The 22764-nt window shown below is 37.5% G+C and overlaps 1 protein-coding gene across 2 annotated transcripts in view; it reads left to right on the forward strand.

Annotated features, from left to right (window-relative positions):
* The first annotated feature begins 2389 nt into the window (after positions 1-2389).
* The window catches only part of LOC307158366 (carboxyl-terminal PDZ ligand of neuronal nitric oxide synthase protein), a 48264-nt gene continuing 27889 nt past the window's right edge, over positions 2390-22764 (forward strand). The window contains exons 1-2 of one of the 2 annotated variants that reach the window (XR_013821219.1): positions 2390-2997; positions 5319-5390. Coding sequence is in view for 1 of the 2 variants with exons in the window: in XM_079870863.1 (XP_079726989.1) it covers positions 2887-2997; positions 5319-5390 (183 nt within the window). In the remaining variant the exon portion in view is untranslated. The remainder of the gene's footprint in view (positions 2998-5318; positions 5391-22764) is intronic. The other variant, XM_079870863.1, reaches the window with a different exon arrangement.

The raw sequence follows: 22764 nt of genomic DNA on the forward strand, positions 1-22764 counted from the left end.
ACAAAATCTCAGTATCTGATATTTTGTGACCACTTGACGACTAAAAAGATTCTGAGAAACCCGAGATATCTATCCTAGTCTTCTATCTTAAACCACATTTGCCACATTATGCCTCTGTGATGCAGCAGAGGGAGCACTTGTGTCAATATTGAAACACAAAGCTGTCAAACTTTTCTCTCACACTCTCGGTTGCTCTTTACTGTATGTGAACTTTCAATGTACAGTGTACTTACCCACAAGTGCTGAGTAGTGTAAGGCTTGGGGGTAGGTTCAGGGTTAGTACCTACCTAGTTAGTGTCATTACAATAACTACAGTGTGTTCATGTGAAACAGGACTACTACACTCTCTCTGTAATGTTTTGCAGTATCCAGTGAATTGAAAACAGACTCTTTGAGACAGATGCATGATGAGAGATGGGTCAATTAAATGACTCTAGACAGGGTAAGTGCATGTTGCAAGACCACATCAGCAAACCAGCAAACTTACTGTCAGGGACTTTAAACGCCTTTCAATAATAATAACAAAAAACACCCCAGTTTGCATGTATTGTGAAGATGGGGACTAGTTGTGATATTTATCTTACAGGAAGTTGTCACAAGGGCTATAATAACACAGTGATGCCTTCACACAAATGCAAGTCACCCATAAAGCTTGCACTGATGCACCCCAATACCAGGACAGATGTTTGCTTTTGCACCTGTCGCTGATGAAAGTCTGGATGGTCCCTTTAGTCTTTGGGACTGAGAACTTGATGTCTGTTTTTCCCAAAAACAAGCTGAACATGGACTCATCAGACCACAGCACACATTTCCACTGTCTTCTAGACCATCTGAACTGATGAATAGCTTTCTCCTTGCATAAGAGAGATTCAAGTGGCATTTCTTGATGCAGCGGCAGACTGTTAAGTGAAAATGTTTTTCTAAAGTACTCCTGAGCACATGTGGCTGTATTTAACACATTAGCATCTGAGCCATCTGAGGGCTCGAAGGTCACGCACATTCAACAGAGGTATACTGCCTTGCCCTACACAGACTGAGATTTATCTGAATTCCTTGAATCTTTTCACAATGTGTGCTAGATGGTGAAAGACATACATTCTTTGCAATCTTGCATTGAGAAATGTGATTTTTGAATTGTTTGACCATTCTCTCATGATATTTGGCACAAAGTGACCCATCTTTGCTTGCAAAGACTGAGAAGCTCCCTTTGACACCCTCACCTATTACCAATACACCTGCTCACTGTGGACTGTTTCAAACGAGTTGGATAATCTAACCTTTATAATCTTTTCACTTTTATTTTGCCTCTGTCCCAACTTTTTTGTAGTGTGTTGCAGCCATCACCATCAATATGTGTTTATATTTACAAAATACGATTATGTTGGTCAGTGAAAACATTGAAAAACTTTTCTTTTTATACTTTTCTCAGTTCTCAGAAAATCTGTCAAATTGACCTGTTCTGAGAAATCCAATCTCTCCTGTATAGCCTCTCCAGTAAAACTCTCCAGTTCTGGGTTTAAAGGTAGGTTAGGCAATTTCTGACATGTTAGCAATAGCAAGCCTCAAAGCATACTATAAAATTTCAATAATAATGAACGTATAACAACCTAGAGCTCTGACTTTGTACCACCTGACTGCTGCAGATTCATTTCGGCATTGATAGTTTTGCCATAGAAATGCATAATTCAGAGTCCGTGAACGGCTCCAAGTACGAACATCACCTGTTGCCATTTGCATAAGCTAAAGCAGCATAAGCTCGTTCTTTTAGTTCAGGAGGAACTGTAAAGGTGGCTGCTGTTTGTTTGCAGCACTCGGTGACTGTCTGTCTACAACTCTGCGTATAGCCTTGCGGAACGCGCTGATGAGGTGTGATGTCTGCGTGAGCAGGGTGCGCGGAGGTATGGAATATATATGTTGAGAAGTAGGACATCCATTGCATTTGGACTGAATGCAATGATTGGACGAACATTTTTTGATCCTGAGTCTTACACAGAAGAATTTTTTTTGGTTAATATTTAGACCACTTCTATTATTGATTGCTATCAGGATGTGAAGAGAGTTTAAACAGTATAACAAAATGTGTTTATGAAAAACATTGCATATAGGCTACCTTTAAATCTTTGTAAATTCAGTCTCAGACCCAGATCTCTGCTTTGTGGAGCAAAAAGGCCCATTTAATAGAACCTGTTTCCAAATGCAACCCATTTTCTGAATGTTTTCAAAGCTGCAGAATCTATACACATGACTTGTATATTAAAATGCATAGCCTATCAAAACGTGTAGTAGGCTAGTCCCCCAAAATCCAGGACTAATTGTTGATGTTTTTACCTAGGCCTAGAGAACTTTTAAATATAGGCTATGAGAACTGTTGTGTTCTGTTGAAATTCATCAATGCTGAACTATAAGGAAGTGCGCTTTTATTATGCTAAATGTGGTGTTTGAAAGACTTGAATGCTGTTCAGCAGACGGAACTTTGCTCCATGAGAATTGCATCAGAGGTAGAAGAGAGCAACGCAAATAAAGCATGTCATTAGCACACGAGGCGTGCAGAATTCACCCATAGCACATCTTTTAATAAACTTCCTTGCTGAGGCACTTCAACAACTTGAGCCGAAGCCAGGCTTGTATAAACGCAGCTGATGTCTGAGGGCTGAGAGGGGGATAGAGGCGCCCAACCCATTTCTTTTGTGCTGAAGAGCCTGTGATTTCATTGAGCTTTTCCCGGGCTGCCTGCTACTATAATGGGCTCCCTCGCTTTGAATCGCTCTTGTATCGGCGACTTGTTTTTGCTTGTTAAACTAGAGCTATCTTTTTTTAGTTGGCAGTAGTTTTGAAGCTTGGGGACTGGCAGAAGAAATTTCTCGCCGAGCATCCGGACGGGTCCCAATGAAAATGCACGGGAGAAACAGGTACAACCTGGTGGACGATGTGGCGGATTCGCGAGTCCCGCTTCACAACGAGGAAGCGTATCAACACGGAATACACTTCCAAGCCAAGGTGAAACTGACTATCTCCACTGTAAACGTAGCAATTAACATTGTTAGTTATACTATTAACCGATACCTTGTGTAGTCGTTTGGAGTATAGCCTATGTACGTCAAATGGGTCACTTGCTGTGTAGGGTAATTTATACATCAGACAATCATGATTATCATGTTTTGGATAGCAGCGATGACACCAGACTCTAGGTGAAAACAAGTGAAAATGCCACCGAATAAACGTTTGGATATTAGCCTATGTTCGAGAGAGAAAAATAAGGAGAAATCTTTTATTAATCGAGTTTAAAACACACGTGCCAAGTTAATAGAAATGTATTCTTAATATTAATTTTTTTAAACAAGTATTTAAATATATATTTAAATAAATATATATTAAATATAGCTATAATGTTTATAATAAGGTTATAATATTTTCATCACAAATATTTTGAAATTGAGTCATTGATCAAGAAAGTTTTTTTTTTTTTTTTACGGTTACCCGTTTAAGAGCATTTTTATAAAAAGGTAAGATATTTAAAATATGGAATATTAAAAAACCTCACTATTTAATTGTTTTCTTGTTATGACAACCAATGCTTTCTGCATGTTGGTTGCGCCATGCTGAATTTGCATAATTTTTGAAAACAACATTGGTTAACTGATTTTTCCCCCTTCTTTTTTATTAATAAATCTGAACAATATCTGAACTACTTAAGCTTACGTTTCACCCCCCGTTTTTATTTTGACTTTATCAAATAAATAAATAATTCAATTTACTTTTAATTCAGAATCTGGAAAAAATGTTCACCGTGCTTTTTAATGTATTTTTGATTAACTTCATAGATCCAGACGAGAAATGTCACTAACCCATATGCAGAGGGTTTTTTTCACCGACACTATTTTTGGTGTCTGGCTCAACTTTCCCATTAATGGCTGCACGGCTGGTTACACTGGTAGGCTACTTTAACTGAGCCGAGATGTCTTTAAAACTCTGGAGGGTAGGCTATTTGGTTTCTTCAGAAGCTGTGGTTTAGATCTGACTTTGACATTGAATCATTAACATTTCATTGAATAAACCCCTACTTGGCTGTGTCTCAAAAACATATTGAGCTGCCTTGGTATAGTGAGACATTGAACATCAATTTGCAATCAATGGCTGACGTTTTGGTATAGTAAGTGTATTTTGTCCACCACTAAAAGCAACAAACAGCTGCTAGATTTTTTAGCCCTATGCTGTAATAAACTTCATTACATGAAATCTGACTATAAACCTATTTAGGATTATAAATTGGTTTTATTTATTGCCTATATTCATATACACCAACCAGTGTCCTGTTTGGCGTACTCGCAGCATTTCTGACTTGCCTGCTTATGACCACTAAGTGACTTAATAAATATTTAAGTTGTGCCCATTAATGAAAGCCAGCACATGCTTTAAGGTCCCGTATAACTCTTCTATTTTTACCGTAGTAATTTCTTAAATACATCTGCATCTTGCATATTCCATTAAAATTTGAGTCTGTTTTCTCATACTGGTGTTTTCCCAGAGAGCTTATCTGTCAGCGTTTCATATCTGCAGACAGTTAAATGTCCCAGGAAACCTAAAGCCTTTGTATACTGAGCTACTCAGAAGCCTATTGCTGAGTAATTTTAGCTCCAATTTGTAATGCAGGATTATCTTCCAGGAATTTTATTGGCTGGAAAGCCAAGACCTAGAACCACTCACATTCGGTCACATATTGCGGTCTTGTCTTTCAGAGCTTAAATCAGCTGTATTGTTGCTATTTTTGCTGAACTGTTGTCAGTATTGTTGTCCCTCTCAGCTGGATTTAGCCTTTGGAAGCTGGAGATAAGTATTTAAAGTCAACATCTCCATAGAACAGGTCATTAAAGCCATGAATGAACACAATGTTGTTTGTAAACACAGAGCCTATACTTGGTTAAGCGTGTTATTTGCGGCTGGCACTGATCTACCCTTCACATTTACAAATATATAATGTTGGGTCTTGCCCTCATTCATTTCTGTCCCTGATTTTTTATTTATTTTTTATTTTTTTATTGTGTATGCAAATAATCAAACTTGAGGCATAATAAATTTGCACAGGCATATTTTTAATTTGTCTTTTGAATAAGTTAGCATATTGTTGTTGCCTATGCAGTTCTTGTCCTGCCGATGTAAAAGTAACTTTGCACTCATTAACCTAGAAAGTGTGTTTATGTGTGTTTGTGCAAATGGAGCTGCCTCATTCATTTTAGACCGGCTGATTCCTCTGTTGCATTTAATATCAGAGTTTAAACAGAACACTCTTCATCTAACATTCACGCATGTTTTTTTTTCAGTATGTTGGCAGCCTGGATGTCCCAAGACCCAACAGTCGCATGGAGATTGTCGCTGCTATGAGACGAATCAGGGTAAGTCTGTCAGACACTTTCTCTCACAGACACAGACTCTTAAGTGCTGAGTAATCACCACTGATTGGCCCACAGCAGCTGTTTTCTCAGACACGTCTTTTGCAGTGTAAGACTCATTAGCTGGGGAAAAAAACAGTCTGTTCCTCTATATTTATCACATTCTCTGCAGAGTCTGTGTGTGCTTAGTTAAGGGTGTGTACTGATAGTATTTTTGCACCTGAGGTTTCATATTTCATTCCCTGCACACTGATAAAAGAGAGATCACACTCACAGACTCACTGGGGCACAGAAAGCCTTGTTATTTTCCATGAGTGATCTCTGCGGGGTGTCCAGCTAACGGAAATTGGAAATGACTGCCTTTATTTTGGTTGATTGGTCAGTTTGTGTATGTGTGTGTGCTAATTTTCTATATGTACTTGCCTTGTACTCACACCAAACGAACCTTGTAGTTCAGACTGAAGGCCATTTCTAAGACAATTTAAGTTGTCATGATTTGCTGCTTGATCACAGAGAGCAGGAATGTGTGTATGTGCATGACTTGTTACCTTTAGAGCTTGTGACAGGCCTGCTAAAAGATCAAAGTGCTTCAGCTCCATGATTTTCATAAACCTTTCTATCCTGCTGCTTATATGTATTAGTCTCTTCTCTTCTCTTCTCTTCTCTTCTCTTCTCTTCTCTTCTCTTCTCTTCTCTTCTCTTCTCTTCTCTTCTCTTCTCTTCTCTTCTCTTCTCTTCTCTTCTCTTCTCTTCACTGATTATAGTTATAATTAATCACAAACTCTGAATCAAACCCTGAGTTGACAGAGTTGATGTTTATACCAAGCATTGTGAGAACCTGATCTAAATAAGGATGGATTTGTATGGTTTTGTCATCTCTTAAACGCACTCTGAAACTCATGCTTCTAGCTTCATGCATCAGGGTTTAGGGATTAAGAACTTGATTGTGGGTTGTTCTGGACATTTTAGGGGGATGTCAGTGTCAGTTTGTTTAATGTGTTTCACTGCTGATGATTCCTGGGTTAGCGGGTTCCCTTAGAGACAAGTCTAGAATTCATGCCTTTGTTGGGTTAAATTCTGCTGAAAACAACAGTAAATAATTCGTACTGACCTTCTTATACAGTCTATTTCTTTCTCTTTTCTCTCTGTAACATTTCCCCCCCCCCCCCCTTATTAGCGAGTAAATGAGCTTTCATAAATATCATTGGATGATGTTTTGAGTGACAAATCAGCCCTTTAAATCAAGCCCTGATGAGCAGCTTTCCTTGCACACCTGATGTGAATGTGTGTGAGTATGTACATAAAACCACAAAGTAATACTAAAAAATAGCTTATTTTATGCAATGGAGAAGTTTTCCATGTGGGGCTTCATATAAGCATGCCTGAATGAACAGTTGTTACAGCTCAAGTTTGAGTGTTGAGAGTTTTTGTTTTTTATTTAATGTGATGATACCTCTACCCGCTGATAGCCAATTGCTTTAAGATGCTTCCGTGAGTGTTTGTGTTTGGGCTCTGTGGAAAGGTTTCTATTTACAACATGTTTTTGTAGCGTTGAGATTTGTAGCCAATCACAGACATATCTGTTGAACGTCTGAACGCAATGGCCAATCGGAGGTGTTTAAGTTATTTGTTTAATTCAGAATCCGTTCAACACTGCTCAAAACGGCGGCGTTTTTGTTCAGCAGGTGTTTTGCATGGGGGGGGGATCTGATACTGTATGTTAAATGATATGTGCATTAAGTCTTGGAGTGTGTGAAATGCAAAACAACAGACCTTCCACTTTTTCTATGTTATATGTTACTTTGTTGTTCTTTTTGAACTTTTCAAATCAGTCACTCAGTGACTTTTTACATGTAAATATACAGATTTTTAAAAATAGAATCATTCTAGACATTTTGTTTTATGATCCGTCTTGACAGTGATTATTTTTATTTCATTAATAAACAGAATACGTTAATATTACAAACTGTTTCTTTGGAATTTTTTATTTTTTGGGGGGGATTTATTGTCGGTACTGAGCTCGCAGTTCACATGGGAAGGTGACTTTGTATTTGTGTGTGGATGGCCAATTGGCCATGTTCGTCAGTCACCACCGAAGACCAATTTTGACCCAGGAAAAACCCTGGATGTAGAAGAAAGGGGACTCAGCATTGGACAAGGCAACCTTCTTCCACTGCTCCAAGGTCCAGTTCCAAAGCTCATTATAGGCGCTTTCAGCGGTGGACTGGGGTGGGCACTCTGATTGGTCTGCGGCTACGCAGCCCCATACGCAGTAGAGTGCAATGCACTGTGTTGAATTTGTGACACATTTCTCTCATAACATCATTCAAATTTTGCGAAGTGCCACAGAAGACCTTCTGTTGGCTCGTATATACAATCCTTTAGAAATCATTCAAATATGCTGATTTGATTCTAATATGCTGATTCTCCCTTTTCTTGACTTGTTTGGGACTCATTTTGCAATTTTTTTCACTTCTACATATAAAGCAGTCCTACCCAGTATATGCACATGGTCAGTAATCACACTTTTCTATTGTTGACCTGTAAGCAGATTCATAACACCCAGACCTTCTGTATGTATGTGTGAGTATAATGCTGACGTTGAAGATTGTGTGGATCCTCCGTGGACCCTCTCTGAGGTCATTCAGTAGATACATCACTTGACAGCATTCTCTTTCTATCTGTCCCTCTGTGATGATTGGGTGAAAGGCCAGCTTGCAAAATGTCTCTTAGGAATGCCAGTATGTGATTGACAGCTCCTTAGGTCTTATGTTATCAGAATTAAAAATAACTGGTAAGTGGTCCGTTTCCAGTGAAGGAAACAACACATAATCATGTATCTGACCTTTGCAAGTCATATGAGACCCTGTCCCTTTTTTTTCCCCTCTTTCTCATGGTTACTCAGTCATTCTGTCCCTTCCTTTTGGGAAACCCCATCTATTTTAACCAGGGAATACTGTAGTCTAACATAATTAAGACTTTAATTGTTTTGTTCCTTCATTTCTCAACGGATCTAATCTGTAAAATGAAGCCATGAATAGAACATAGTGCAGTGTGTGTCTTTTGAAAGATAAATAGTAATGTTATTATATATGGTGTGTATTAGGAAGTGTCTGTTATGAACTTTTAGTTCATTCCTAGGTGTGTGAAGTAGAGTTAGCATTTTATATTTGAAGAATGAGAAAAGCAAACACAAGAAATATCTGTATGTAATGTAAAGGAAAAGGCTGTAGATGATGTAGCGGCTGATTTAGTCTGTATGAGTTCTGATGCATCTATGACACTCTAGAGCACATCAGTTCAGGCAAACTGCCAGATGAAAGAACGTTATTCTTTTCCTTAGTGCATATTGATTTTTATATGAAAAATTACAGTATAGCAACAGCGATGTCCGGTGACCCCACACACTCATACATGTTTATCTAAATGTGTTCATACCATAGACGTCTATTGATTTTATGTAATAAAGCAATATGACATATGCTCTGCTGTCCCTCATCATCACTCACATACTCCGGTCAGAACACTGTGGACACATACCGCCAGAGTGATACAAACTCTTAAACTCTGCTTGTCCAATCGGATTAGAGGACTGGAACTAAATATTGGCATTAAATTAATTATAATGACTACATACAAACCCAATACCTGATCCTAAAAGTAAAAAAAAAATCATATTTATAATGAAGATTTAGATTTATGGAATAAATCAATTTCTGAATAATTTTTCTAATTGAGGATGTCAGCTGAACGTAACCACAGGGAGGTTTTGTTAGGTTTAGCTACCTTATGGGGACAGTTTTGTATATTTGCGCACAATTTACTTAAAACTAGGGAACAAATTAGCAAAACGTGCTGACGTGTTAGTAAATTGTGGGAACGAATTGCTAATTGGTGGCCACGATATACATATTTTTTTCCAGCATGTCATGTGCAGGGCTCCATATTTGAATATGCATTCATCTTTGTGTGTTTGTGTGTGCAAGTAGCCTAAAAAATGGTAACCTAAAATTGATAACATCTAATTTAACTGGTCAAGTAAAAAATATATTATTTAATATTGCTGAATCATTCTAAATACATTCATTTACACCAACAAAATCCATTTTTATTAATCAAATTAAGTAAAAAACAGCTCTTTAATGTAACATTTGCAGGTTACCATTTTTTACAGTGTGTCTTTATGCTACAATTGACATTTGTATAGAAACCGATACATACAATATCAACAATGATCTTGATAAATGAATAGTGTCATGTACTGATCCAGAAATCATGTCTGTAGTAATTCACAATTTCCAAATTAAAACTAAAATGTGATTTAAACTAAAAATCATTTAAACAATATTTCCGATAGCACATTGAGTTATGTTGTCCAGTTTCAGTGCTCAAATGAACTTGTCATATTTAATTTGATAACTTCATTCCTACATCTGCCACTGTCAGTCACATGATTTTATAGGTCAGTGAATGAATGCATGGATAAGCAAATATAAGTTAAGTATGACTCATTGGTTAAAGGGAAATGTTCACTTTGATTTCAATGAATTCTAGTGTTCCTCCTTAACATAACTTCTTCATTACACCAAAACAGCACTTACAAATAAAAGTGTTCACAGTGATGCCATAGAAAGACCATTGTTGGTTCCCTAAAGAACCTTTCGGTTCTTATAAGAACCATGTTTTTCTTTGTGTGAAGAACATTTTAATAATCTTTCAGAGTACACTCTGAGTACCACATCTAGTGGACTTTGTTTTCAAGCGCTCAGGTCTCTCGCACTCACGCTGTTGTTCAGACACGGACAGTACGCATTGTACAGACAATGTGAACAGACATCCTAAAAAAGGATGGACAAAGTATTAAAGTATTTATCCATACAAATTATCCATTATTTATGGATAATTTATCCATACATTGATATTAAAGGATTAGTTCACTTCAGAATAAAAATTTCCTGATAATTTACTCACCCCCACATAATCCAAAGATATTCATGTCTTTCTTTCTTCAGTAGAAAAGAAATTAAGGTTTTTGAGGAAAAAATTCTTGGCCTTTTCTCCATATAGAGGGCTTCAACACAAAAAATACTTAATTTCTTTTTTACTGAAGAAAGAAAGACATGAACATCATCTTGGATGACGTGGGGTGAGTAAATTATCAGGAAATTTTTATTCTGAAGTGAACTACTCCTTTAAATAAATCTTAAATCTTCCTGTGTCCGTGTTCGACTGTGAAGCTGATGCCAATGACTGTCTTACAAAACCAGTGAGAGAATGTGATAAAGAGGTCAGGAGGAGAGGAGCGGAAAGGAAAGATGAGGGGAGAGGACAGGGAGAGGAGGTGGTAGCAGTTAGGGAGCAAGTGGTGTGTGTGTGTCTAATGGGGAGGGGGCTGACATGGGGCTACAGAGAGAATGAAAGGCTTCATTGTTGTGCAGTAGCCCAGGGACAGATGCAGTGTAATGGCCTACATGCACTAGCATCCATGAGCTCAACATATCTCCCTCCAACCCATACCACAAGCTGTCATGATTCACATTTGATTCACATAGATGTTATATATCTAAATTATTGAGTAATTGACATCCACATACATTTTAAAGTATGTATATTCAGGGACACAGGCTTTCCACTGCATTTGAATTCTTCATCTTAATAAACTGACATAAACAGTCTCAAAATGTTTGTGTTGTAATTTCTGTAAGTCGTAATAAAATGAATGAAGCCCTGAGTAAATCCTCCACCCCACTCTCAGTCGGTGCGCTCAGCAGGGTTCCTCCCTCTTTTGCTGCTTTTCTTCTACTCTCATTCACTGTCCTCTCTCTCATACTCCCTTTCACTTCTCAGGACTATTTCTGTCAGTGTTAACCAGTTACGCAAGACCAGTACCCCCTTATCACCATGGCAACCCCCCCAACTCTGCTGAAACATGTCCTGAGTCCTGAAACTTTAAGGGTGTTTGAGCATCAAAAACATTTGGCCAAACTCCACACAAACATGCTGAAACAAACACACTCTATCTGAACTTCACTATCTGTTGGGTTTTTAGTTTGTTTTGTGATTGAGAAAACTGCCTCAGGGCTTGAGAAAAAGAAATGGAAAGAGAAAGAGAGAGATGGTTGCTCTACTTGAGGGAGATTGTTTATCTCTCTCTTTCTCTCTCTATGTAGGAGTCTCTCTCATTCCCTGTTTCTGCTCCTGTCATTTCTCCTCTTCTTGTGTTTCCCTTCACTCCTCCTCTATTCCCTGATCTACGCTCTCTTTGCTTCTTTCTTTCATTTCTACTTTGTCACGGAAAGCCATTTGGCCCAACTGAGGCCTTTGTTTGTGTGTGTGCGTGTATAAGAGAGAGACAGAGAGGGAAAGTGCGTGAGCCTGTAATGGTCTGTTAGGATGTCGTTGCTGAGTAAATTGAAAATGGCATATAAGTGTTTGTGTGAGTCATTTTATGAAATGGGTGATTGTTCATTTTGGAAAGGTGATTTTTAAAGCAAATTTCTGTCAGATGTTAAGTTCTAATAAGACGCAGAACAGATGTAGGTAATTTGCACACGCATCTCTCATCTCTCTCTCTCTTCGAGATAATTCAATTAAATGCTATAATTTTTTAAGTAAATGTAATCTTATGCACTACTTTATCTCTGTCTGATTCAAAGTAGGTAGAATTCTAGATTTAACGAGTCATAACTGACAAAAATAACTGTTATTTCAACCCTTGCGGTCAAATATTGCACTGCAATGCTGGCAAATGACAATGGTATAAGCGGGAAAATCCATGCTAGCTGTGCATTAAACATTTTAAACGCACTTCACATCAGGTGGTTCTTTGCCTCCACGTCGTGTATTAAAATTGTTTAATGCACAACTAGCCATGGATTATCCCTTACTTTTAATTTAGTATACATGTAGAAACCAATGCACATTTTTTCATGGCAACTAGGTTTTAATGCTTAGAATTTATATAATAATTTGTTTGACTGGCTGCACAGTATTCCAGATCTGGAAAAATATCAGTGTATATTATATTTCAAATGGTACAATATCATGATTTTGATATTTTCACTACTTGATATGCTGCTGTTCTGAAGTTCACCACTATGCACCAGTGTGTTACACAAACTGATGTGAAAAATGTGACAAGAAGATGGAATAAACAGATTGTCATAATACTGGGTGTGTAGGCAGGCAGACAAAGACTCAGAAGAAGAATATAATAAATCCACACAGGCAAGATAATCCAATAAAGACAGAGAAACACGTCTAATGTGAACATGACCGAACAGAGAATGAATGTGAGAATGACGATGAATGTGAGAGAATGAATGTGAGGGTTCAACTTATATAGCAAACCCAAACGAGACTAATTAATTATACACAGCTGAAACCAGTAACACAAATGTGGAGCGGGGAAACTGAACAAGGAAGACACGTGACAAATGAAAGTCCATAAATAACAAAACTAACAAAACATAACTGTGACACAGATAAATCTCACTCTACACGTCCCAAACTGATTAATAGAGAGGGCAGAAGTGAATTTTGGCATTACTTTGCCTACAAAACAAATGAAAAAATTAACCTTACCGCACCTGTCTGAATGAAAACATTGCTATAAATCATGAGGCAACACATCAAATCTTTCCAAGCATTTGTCGCTTGCTTATCCACGCTTGTTCAAGTTAAAAGATCCACAGGGGAGTGCATCAATCAATTGATTTAATTTAGTCTTTTCAGGGCTCGACAATAAGGACTGTCCGATGGCCGGGGCCAGCATGACAAAAGCTCTGGACTGTCACTGTCCCGAACGGGCCAATGCTGAATCATCACGAAAGTTTATTATTTGCATGTTTTTAAGCCCTGCCAATTTAAATATTCAAGTACAAGAAGATGGACCGAATGCAATGATTGGATGTCATACCAGGATGTCAACCTTCACACAATGCTTGCGCAGACATCACACCTCATCACATTGCTAGAGTCACTGAGCGAGAATGGCAGACAAACAGCAGCCACCTTTTACAGTTCCTCCTAAACCAAAACAAAAAGTTTACAAAACCCCTTTGAGTTCTCACAATAACTGTAAATAAGTTGCATTTGTTACGTTTGTCATTATTGTTCTTTGTTATGTTCACTGGGGAATGAGACATGAGGGAATTTGAAAGCGTTGCGTTCCACCCTCCATTAACGGCGTCTCTCGTGACACTTTGCAGAGTCTGCTCTGGCTGGGCACGGTCATGTTTTGAAGAAGGCATGGCTTTGGAGAGCTCTCTGAAGGGAGAACCTTATTTTTATTTTTTTATTTCTTTCGAAGATGGCTTGCTATTGCTTGCCTCTACGAAACTGCACACTCTAGTTTTTATTTAAAAATAGACATTTTTTATTACATTGTAAATGTCTTTCCTGTCACTTTTGATTCACTTAATGCAACCCTGCTCACTAAAAGTATTAATTTCTCTCCAAAAATATTCTTCCTGATGCAAACTTTTGAAGGGTAGTGTATATAAAATGTGTGTGACCTTGTTATTTAATAAAGATCTGCCCTTAATCTATAAATTCATAATCCTTTATATTTAATCTTTGCACAATGGACATATGACATGGACGCTTGAGTGTTGACATTGTTGTTCAAACACAAATGCAGACGTGCACATGGGACAGATGGTGCCCTCATACTTTGGCCCTGTTTTTTGAGTTGTCCTTCTGTGTGGACACATGTCCAAACACCACACTTCATTAAACAGAATGAAACACGTCATTTTGAACTGTGCAAACCTGTTTCTGTGCTGTTTATACACATGCAGTCCAGGTCATTCACTGATGGGTCTGAAATTCTGACAATATGTTGTTAGGCTCAAACAAGTTTTTGACTAACATGGATTTTTTTAAGCCCAATTCTTTCTCTTCATTTCTATCACACTTACACATACACATTTGCACACATTAACTCACCTCTCCAGCTAACAGGGAATGTTCTCTTCTCTTTTTGTTGGTCTGTTTTTGTGTTGTTGCTGTTGTTTTTACAAATTAAACATTAAAAATGATTTGTTTCAGATAATTCAGAGAACATTTAAATGTAGCATAATGTTTGCAAAATGATCAAATGGATTGTTCCCTTAACGTTAACATAAGTAAAAAAAAAAAAAAAAGGTTTTGAACATTCTGAGAACATTCAGAAGTAACATTATTTTAACTTAATGGGAACGTTAAAGGAGAACTCCGGTCAATTTTAACATTGAGCTCATTTTTGTGTAAATTTGGAGTGCTGTCAGTACAGAGAACAATCGACTACTGTGGACTTCGACCGAAAACAGGAAGTAAATACAGGTATGTGCGCTGGCTGAATTAACTTCATTTTTATTCATATCTTTCACATCTACTGCAGTCAGATTCACCGCGTTCACTCTGAAGGAATTACTCACAATGGCTGTGCACTTGTAATGACACATCAAGGATGTTAAGAGGCTAAAAGGTTTAAAACTTGCCCCATTGAAGTCAACAGGGTGCAAATTTTAAAAAGAGAATAACACGGTGTAGGCAACACCGATTTTTGTCGTTGTTCTCTGTACTGACAGCACTCCAAATTTACAAAAAAATGAGCTCAATGTTAAAATTGACCGGAGTTCTCCTTTAAAGGGGTGGTTGATTATGATTTCACTTTTTTAACTTTAGTTAGTGTGTAATGTTGCTGTTTGAGCATGAACATCTGCAAAGTTACAACGCTCAAAGTTCAAAGCAAAGGGAGATATTTGCTTTTAATGAAATCGCTTTTTAAGGACTACAACAAACGGCTGGTAGGGACTACACGACATTCCTCCAGGGTTAGTGACATCACCAACCCTAAAATTTACATAAACCCCGCCCCCGGAACACGATTTATAGATTATCAAGACAGAATATGCTAATCAATGACTACAAGATAACTACACATAAGCTACATAAATTCATCAACTAACAGTTCAGAAATGTCCTGTTGCATTCTACATGTTGTCACCTCTTCTTGAGTCTCGTCTCCATCATTGTCAGAATCCGGTTTGAACATAAAAGGCTAAAAGTTTTTGAAATTTTCAGTGCATGTCTGTGTGAGGTATAAGGACACAAGCGGTTGAAGCTCCGCCCTCTGTGCCGGGAGCAGCAGCTCATTTGCATGTAAAGGAACAGACACAAAACGGTGCGTTTTTGCTCACCCTCAAAATTTGACAATTTTAACATGCTATGTAAAAATATCTGTGGGGTATTCTGAGCTAAAACTTCACATACACAATCTGGGGACATCAAAGACTTATTTTACATTTTGTGAAAAGGGCATTATACCACCCCTTTAACAAAAACGTTTTTAGAACATATTTTTGTTGGCTGGGTCTAATGGCTGAGGTTGTTGTTAGTGACATGGCACCACAGGGAGTTCCTGTCAGTACACACGTCTTGTCATCTACTCAGTCAAGCACATGCCCATATACAAACCTCAACATCAAAGCAGCCATTGGTGAGTACAAAAAAAATCATAAGTTTCCTGTTTTGTATGCATGTAATACATCTGTAAAAATTGAGTTGTTGACAAAAGCTTGTCAGAGAAAACCCATTTCTGTCTGTTTCTTTCTCTCTTAACGTTTCTCACGTACACACTTTTTTTTGGAACTCCAAATGAAATTTCAAGCCATTCTGGTGCACCAGCGCAGTAAAGGTTATTAAATCCCGCCCATGGGGTGTGTGACATCAACTGATTGGCCCTCATCCCACTCCCAGCAGGTAGCTCTGCCGACTCAGCTTCCAAGAAATTAGTTCGGAAGTCTTTTCACTGTTTCCTCTCTCCCTTTCTGTCACTCTCTCTCTTGCTCAATTCCTCAAGCGCACACTCTGTCAAAATGACACACACTCCCCATTGGTCTGAAGTCAAGCGGAAATCCCAATCAAGCAGAGAAACTAACTCGCTCTCAGCATCCCATGCAGGTCAAGGTCGTTTCCAATGGCAGCGTCAAATGGAAGTAGTTTTTTGCATCCCTAGTGCCAAAGGTGAAATTCCTAAGAGAGCGAACAGACAACATTATAAATGCATTTTTTTTATTGTGTGTGAAGTGAGCAGTTGCATAACTACTGCATTTTTTGATGGCTGATCTCATATATTTTCTTCCCTCTTTGTCTTGGCTTCTTCTGCCTTTCATCCAGTTGTCTTTCTCCCTTTACCGACAAGCAATGTGTAGATAAAAAGCTACTATATCCAGATAACAGTTATATGATAGTTTATTTGTTTACTATATTCAGCTTACATTTTCATTTATCCTGAGTAATGTCACGATACTGGAATTTCATACAATACCTTTTCGATTCAATACCTAAAAAAATATCAATATACCATTTTCGGAACCACAGGGTAGTAATAATAGTAATAATAAATGTATTATTATTATAATTTATTTATTTATTATTGATATGAATAAAATACACAACCACAAAATGATGTTTTATTAACAAAGTTTGGGAGGAGCACGTTCAGATAATTAAACCTAATTAAACACATGTGGAGCACATTCAGATAATCAAACCTAATTAGACACAAGTGGAGCACACTCTGTTAATCAACCCAATCAATGAGTCAAGAGGTGTATATATACAGCAAACTTACCTCCGTTCGTTGACAGTTTAACAGCATCCCTCCACCACCCCATCTCCTCACTTCTAGTCCTAAATACTCTTACAACAACAGGTTCAGGCAAAAATTCCGAGCTCGGAGCCCTCCTCCCGGACAGCACACCAAATACGCATAATCGTTACTCTGTTTAATTGATTTAAAGTGTGAACTCGTGAAATAATAATGTGTTAGGCAGTGCTCGGGACAGTTGATGGAATTTTCACTTGCTCGATCGAGCCGGTGCTCTGTCGTCATGAAAGTTTGATCAATTTAAGCATTCAGTCGATTTTTAGCCATTCATATTCAAGCATAAAAATATGCAAAAGAGAACTAATTTTAGTTCTCACGCAAGTCTGTGAGAGACAGCTTGCGAGAAGGCTACTGAATTGAGTTTTTCGCGTCACAGAAAAACAGAAAAATACACATAACAGAGCATGTCAAACTGCCCAACTTGCCGAGTATTCTCGTAAACACTGTTGGTTATGTCTTAACTGAATGTGAACAGATGAGAAAGAAAACACATGTGTAACAGTATATTGGATCTGTGCAGTTGGTCTTAAAGTGACAGCAGCCTAAAATTCCTGCTGCAATCTGTGTCATTAGTGTCAATCAAACAACAAAAGACAAAGATAAAAACACTCACTGATCTTGACTGAAATTCTTTTGTAGCCTTAACAAGGATTAATCTATATTTAATTTATACAGTGAAGACTATGCAGTGTCTTTTTACATTTGATTATTCAATTTGTGTACCTGAATACTGTTAGACTTGACTGGAAAAACTTAAAGCACTGTTTATTTTTTCTTTGTTCTGTTTTATTTATTTGAGCTGTTGCTTATAATTTGTTTATTTGTTCTTATTTTATTACTGAAGACTCACTTGTCTATAATAATGTTTTAACTTAATATTAGTTAGGTTAGTAGTTTTTTGCTGGGGTATTGAAATTGGAATCAATCAAGTTTATAGCGGTATCTAAAATGTTGGTGGCTTATTTATTAGAATACAGTGTTAAATGGGTCAAAACATCAACAACAAAACTTTTTAATTTATTTATTGATTGACTGATTTATAATTTTTTTAGTGGGGGCCAGTGAAAAATTTGGCTGGGCAAGTGACAGTTTGAACCACTGGCCCAACTGGGCCATTAGAAAAAGTCCTTATAGTGTTGAGCCCTGATATAATAGATATAGATATATATAAACTATGCATTACATCCATTTTGAAAAGATAAAAAAACGAAACTTTTTAGAAGCTTTATTTGTCATTGACCCCAATGTCAAGGTGCCGACTGATTGATTTGACAGACTTTTTTGACATTACTCAGATGCACTTTATTTTTTGGGGGGTTTTCTTTAAACTTAACTTTGACAGTCATCCTTACAAACCTTTTCTTCTAGCCTGGGAAAACCCAGACAACTTCCGGCAAATTCAGATTTGCTCGAGAAGTAGTCTGGCAAAGAGCTCATTCAAGCCCATTTCCATGGCCTAGAAATCGCGGCACCAATCAGAAACGTTGAGGCGGGCTTTACACAATGACGATCGCTCTGATTGGTTTTAGGTCTATCCAATTGCGCCCAGAGGCATTTGAGCGACGTCCGTTCAACTTTTAAATGCATTATTATATTCAAATTGCAAACACATGAGGACAGTCTCCATGAAAGACCCACTGGCAGATGAACGTGCTACATTTCTCTCCGAAACGGTAGGAAATTAAATTAGATTTAATAGAGGATTTTAACTGTGACACGATGATTGACAGGGCAGTTTAAGTGACAGGATGCACGCGACAGATCTTTCCGATAAAGATGACGAAGTAGTATGTCCCAAAGCTTGCCTACTTTTTTGCTACACATTCAAAAGTAAATACCTTTTCTTCACAAAAAGGGTACATACTTTTATGGCGTAGTGTAACTTAGGCGAATTGGGACGCAGCATATGGCTTTACACGATGCCGATCGCTCTGATTGGTTTTAGGTCTATCCAACTGCGCCCAGAGGCATTTGAGCGACGTCCGTTGGTGACGCCCCTTTAGAAATGATTTGTCTATGGAGCTTTGCCAGACCATAACTCAGTTACTACTGAGAATGGTCTGGTTTTAACCTGGCTACTTTTCTTCCTTTTTTGCTCCTGTTGTTGTCTTAGTTTGTAGCTTGTTTCCTTTAGTAACACTTAAGGGTTTTGTAAGGACTGTTGGGAAGAAGTGGTGAAAAAATCTACCCCCAAAATCTCACATTTAATGACTGTTGCTAGGATACAGCCTTTAATTGATTGTGATTGTATCAATTGTGACCCAGATTGCATTCAGACTTTCCAAAGACTTTCTTGAAAAGCTGTATTTGAAGGTTTCGTGGTTCATGATCATTCTGCATTTGAGAGTTTCCCTAATGTTGGGTAATGAGATAAAACCTTTAAATCTGTGCACTTTGCATTAATAAATAAATAAATAAATAAAGTATACTTCATTTTTATTTTCAGAGCCCTTTTTGTACTCTATTTGTGGAAATTGCTTAAATAGTTTCCAGCATAGTGTTAGAAATACAAGTGGCACTGGATTCTTGAGCATTGAGTTTCTGAGTAAATTGTTTTGATGACTGTCATAAAAAACAAATGGTGATGTCACTTGTAGTCTTGCAAACCGAGAGAGTGAGATCAGTAAGGAATTTCATTAAGTGCTGAGTATGGCAGCTTTGTCAACTTTAAGCCCAGTACTATGGGCACTATGCAGATTCGTTTTGATAAAATGGAAATTAGACATAGATGCAAGACAGGATTATAGAAGACGTCTGGATTCAGCTCTTAATCCTGAATTTGAAGTCTGACCACCCTTGGTTTGGGGGGATTTATTTAGTTTTATTTTATTTATTTATTTTCTGCTGCATTCAGCTGCAGCTTTTAACTTAGCACAGAGAACAATGGCTATGCAGTATATCTTAAATATTTCAATGCACTTTGCACTTGAGCAATAAGATTAAAATTTCATTCTTGCAGACTCATTTTGTCCTGTAAGGAATGCTGACACAAAACGTGAATTATAAAAAAAAGTAGTCATTTTAGTTCGATTTTGACATCTTGACTTTTTGCACAAATGTAGCAAAAGTGGAGCAATTTAAGTGAGATGTTGTCACGAGGCAAGCAAATCTTCAAAGTGTTGGGTCATAAATGCAGTAATGCTCACTGCTACATGTGCTGAAGACATGCATAAAGATGTGACTCTTAAGCCGAGATTTGCCACTTCCTCAAAGGTGTAAGGCTAGCTTATTAGAGATGCATCGGAGTGGGTGTTATATAAGCTTGTTTTTTAATACTTCTAAAGATGCTAAATTATTGCTCGTAGCTCAGATCATTTCTCACAATCTAATTGTGGTTCAGGACTACAGACAAATACGATTTTTTTTTAAAGTTACAAATAAACCACCATGATCTTTAGTCTACTTCTTTACTCATTTATTGAATTGCCAAAAGTTAATACATGTTTTACAAAACTGGATAAAATGCACAATACTTGTACTGGATTAAAAAATTCAATAATATAATGTATTCAAATAATTGTGCACATGTTGTATATTGCATATTGCTTCACATGCTACTATTTAAAAAACAATGTGCAGTATGAAGTATACACTGTGTAGTATGTAATAATCAGCAGTGTCACAGTAGTGTTTCATTCTCCAGATGTCACAATCAGAGACATTTATATTTTGGAAAATATAAAATCAATAATTTTGGGGATTACCACATCACATAATCCAGCAAGGATAGAGGTCCTTGTTGAGATCTTTAGACTTGCATTCCTATTCATTCTGTCTCACATAAACACACGGGAAGGGTGCATTAATATTTAATGTGGCCTTTGGATACTGACAACTACTGCTAATTATACAGAAGGTCACGTAACACCAGTCAGGAGCTGTTTCAAGACACGATAGGTTAAAGTGGTATCCAAGGACTAAAGAAACTGCAAAGGAAAAAGCAAGTGTTAAATAGCATAACATTACATTTATTTGTTTTTGGTTTTATTTATTTGTTCTTTTTGACTTTAGAGTGATATGAATGAGAAACCCTGAAGGCTGAATGATCAATTGGTGAGCATTTGACAAGTAGCTTATTGTGTATTCACTATTGGCCATGTCTTGTCTCTTGACTCACACCTTTTTTCCTTTCGCTTTTATTTTGTTTAGTCTTGAGCTGTCCTTGGTCCTAAACGGCTGCATGCATACTAAGTAATGTGCATCTCTGGTCAGAGGGCATTAATTTCAATGCTCTTGAGGTTCTGGCCACAGTATTATCTTTAGAAGGCTGTAGTGTAGTCTTAAAGGTGCCATTGCATGGATTATTTTATTATTTTAGAATGTTTCCTGGGGTGCCTTTATAATGTTAGTATGTTTTTTAGATAAAAAATTTGTTATAATTTAGAAATAAAAAATATAATTTTCCTAGCCTGATTTTAGCCTCTGATTTGAACGCTCTGTTTGAAGGGGCGTGTCTGTGTGAGACTTCAGTGTAAACGCCCACTGCTGTGATTGGCTGCTGTGAGACTTCAGTGTAAGCCTGTTGATCACGTGAATGAAGATCTTATCATTGCAACGCAGTTTCTGCACTCTCACTAATGATTTCACCAATGCAAACATGATGTACGTACAGTAAGAGCTTCGTTGTGCAGTGTAACAGCGTCATTGATTTCATAACGAGTTTTGGCAAGTGTCCAGATAAACTCGCGCTGTGTGATTGACAGCTTGGGCGACTGGAAAGGGATTGATCTTTGATCGCTATCTGTATATTAATCACAGTTTAAGTAAAATTATTTTCATCCTACCAAGAGAAACGACGTGAAGTTGAGCGTTTAGTCACTGGCTTGATTTACTGATGCATAAACAGTATTGAACGACTTTGAGAGAAAGATTATCCGTCTGAACTTGAACAATTACACATCAGACATTTACATAACCCACTGGTTCTCCAGAGGCTCGGATGAAGGAACTAAAAAAATACCTTTGTGTTCATTTGTACATCCAAACACTGAGCAACTGCCATGCTTCGCTCGTTTGCAAGCCATGATGTCTCTCGAAGAAAAATGATTCGGACGATGATTCGGCTGCGCAGTTCTGCCTGGCCTTGAACATGGGCTGGCATATGCACATTTTTGGAGGCGTACATATTAATGATCCCGACTGTTGCGTCACAGTCGGTGTTATGTGGAGATTCGCCTATTTTTCAGGGGTGTTTTTCAAAAACGAGATTTAAATAAGAAGGACAAAACAATGGTGTTTGAGACTCACTGTATGTCATGTCCATGTACTGAACTCTTGTTATTTAACTATGCCAAGATAAATTCAATTTCAAATTCTAGGGCACCTTTAATACTGTACCTTATGTTTTCCTAGTTAAATCATTATATACAATCAAAAATCACTATCTTAACTTGACTGAAATAAGCAATATCTTAACTGAAGGAAATATCAACTGCAAGGCAGCAAAAGAATAGTGTTTAGCCTAGATAAGCTCAGACTTTGTACAGTGTAAAAGTGATAAATTGTTAAACATATGCAAAGACGACAAGACCAATCACAATTTAGTATGCAAATGTAAGACCAATCATACACGTTTTTTTAAACTGACTCTGTTTACGTGCACCCTTGGCAATACAGTGATTAATCCCATGTAAATACAATGCTTTGCGTTTATCAAATTGATACGATTAAGCTCATAATCGTAGTAAAATATGTGCCATATGGCAATTTTAATTGCAGTAA

This window comes from Squalius cephalus (genome assembly GCF_949319135.1).
Source record: "Squalius cephalus genome assembly, chromosome: 5".
Taxonomy (NCBI): domain Eukaryota; kingdom Metazoa; phylum Chordata; class Actinopteri; order Cypriniformes; family Leuciscidae; genus Squalius; species Squalius cephalus.